General features: G+C 33.2%; 1 protein-coding gene across 1 annotated transcript in view; it reads left to right on the forward strand.

The window, feature by feature from the left end:
* The window catches only part of LOC108563487 (homeobox protein DBX1), a 15283-nt gene that overhangs the window by 9597 nt on the left and 3644 nt on the right, over window positions 1-2042 (forward strand). The window contains exon 2 of the mRNA XM_017922178.1: window positions 1374-1553. Within this exon, the coding sequence (XP_017777667.1) occupies window positions 1374-1553 (180 nt within the window). The remainder of the gene's footprint in view (window positions 1-1373; window positions 1554-2042) is intronic.

The raw sequence follows: 2042 nt of genomic DNA on the forward strand, positions 1-2042 counted from the left end.
AATATTTGGCAAGTACAATTTGCATTTACTTTGTAAATAGTTTTCAGACAAAGTTTCAAAGATTTTCAATTATACTTAAAAAATTTACAAAAAAATTAAAATTTATTGTTTACTTGTGCAAATATTTGGCAAGTACAATTTGCATTTACTTTGGAAATAGTTTTCAGACAAAGTTTCAAAGATTTTCTATTTTCACTGCTTAAATCGATAAATTTTTAAATGATCTCAATGTTTACAATTTTTTTGGAGAATAAATTTTAATATTTAATTGTAATTTCCACTGAAAACGTAAACGTATTTAATGTAAATTTGGTGGACTAACATAAAATTTCTTTAAGAAAAATCCTCTTTACTTACTTTGTAAATAGTTTTCAGATAAAGTTTCAAAGATTTTCAATTATACTTAAAAAATTTACAAAAAAAAATAAATTTATTGTTTACTTGTACAAATGTTTGGCAAGTACAATTTGCATTTACTTTGTAAATAGTTTTCAGACAAAGTTTCAATTATACTTAAAAAATTTACAAAAAAAATAAAATTTATTGTTTACTTGTGCAAATATTTAGCAAGTACAATTTGCATTTACTTTATAATAGTTTTCAGACAAAGTTTCAACGACTTTCAATTATACTTAAAAAAATTTACAAAAAAAAATAAAATTTGTTATTTACTTGTACAAATATTTGGCAAGTACAATTTGCATTTACTTTGTAAATAGTTTTCAGACAAAGTTTCAAAGATTTTCAATCATACTTAAAAATTTTTCAAAATATTAAATTTATTGTTTACTTGTACAAATATTTGGCAAGTACTTGTACATTGTGATTGACCAAGTAACTTGCATATACAAGTACTATTAAAGATTTTGGATATCTATTAATGATTAGATTAATCCATGAGAATTGAATAGAAGAGAGATTGCATCAAAAGGGATCGTAATTGGATGATCTCTTCAAATGCGCTTTGATCTTGCTAATTGTTACTTCGAAACTAATCTGCAAGTATGAATGCGGAATCAGTTAGTTTTGGTGGGAAGGTAAACACGAAGTAGGATAGAGAGGGAGGAGGGTTGAGAACTATATAGATAAAGTAAAGTTTGGTGGCTATGAGTGAGGATTAGGATGAGCACGAGGAGGCGGGTGTTGTTTTGCTTTTGTTTGTGGGGGCGCGTTCGGGGGCGGCGAAGTGTGCGTGTCAGTTTAGGTGGCGGCGCCTCGGGGCCGCGACGTCACACGGCCGGGCGCCTCAGAGACGCCGCTCCCGTCGGATTATTACTGCCGCTACAACACCTCGACAAACCTAAGCCGCCTCCATCGCATTCTCTCAAATTTCTTTCTTTTTTTTTTCCTAATTCATTTGTTTTCTTTTGCAGATTCAATTGTTCAGGTGACACCTCCGAACCTGCTGAGCCTAGGCTCGTACCTGGGGGGAGGACATGTGCCTGGAGGTGGAGGTGGTGGAGGCGGCATTGCCAAACCTGTCGCCAGTCGGCCGCCCCATTTCAACCCACATCTGCTGCTCGCCCACTGCCGGCCGCAGCCCTATCTCACAGGTACAGGACTAATACTAATTTCTGCAACTGCAGACTAATATTATCACCATAATTTTGACATTCCCAAATTAATGCCCGGGAAAACCGCAGAAACTGCACATCATCAGCATCCATTAACGCAAACTACATAAACTATATACGCAGAATATTCGCGTTCATCAAACTTACCCTGAAAACAAAGGAAACAGAAATATTAACATCAGAATTAAGTTAATGAAAGAACTGAAATTTTCTTAAAAAAAAAAAGACACCAATTTGTCATTGATAATCAAGGCAACTTGATCAAGTTTTCATTATAATTGTCAAGTCTATTATTGTAATGATTTTGACTCGAAATTTGACATTTCTATATTCTAAATTTACAATATTTAACAGAATTTTGATATTTTTTTCTAATTAATTTCCTCAAAATCCAATTAGAAAAACAAAACACACAAAACAATGCCCGGAAAACCGCAGAAACTGCACATCATCAGCATCCATTAACGC

This window comes from Nicrophorus vespilloides, unplaced genomic scaffold, assembly GCF_001412225.1.
Source record: "Nicrophorus vespilloides isolate i.1.1-1 unplaced genomic scaffold, Nicve_v1.0, whole genome shotgun sequence".
Taxonomy (NCBI): domain Eukaryota; kingdom Metazoa; phylum Arthropoda; class Insecta; order Coleoptera; family Silphidae; genus Nicrophorus; species Nicrophorus vespilloides.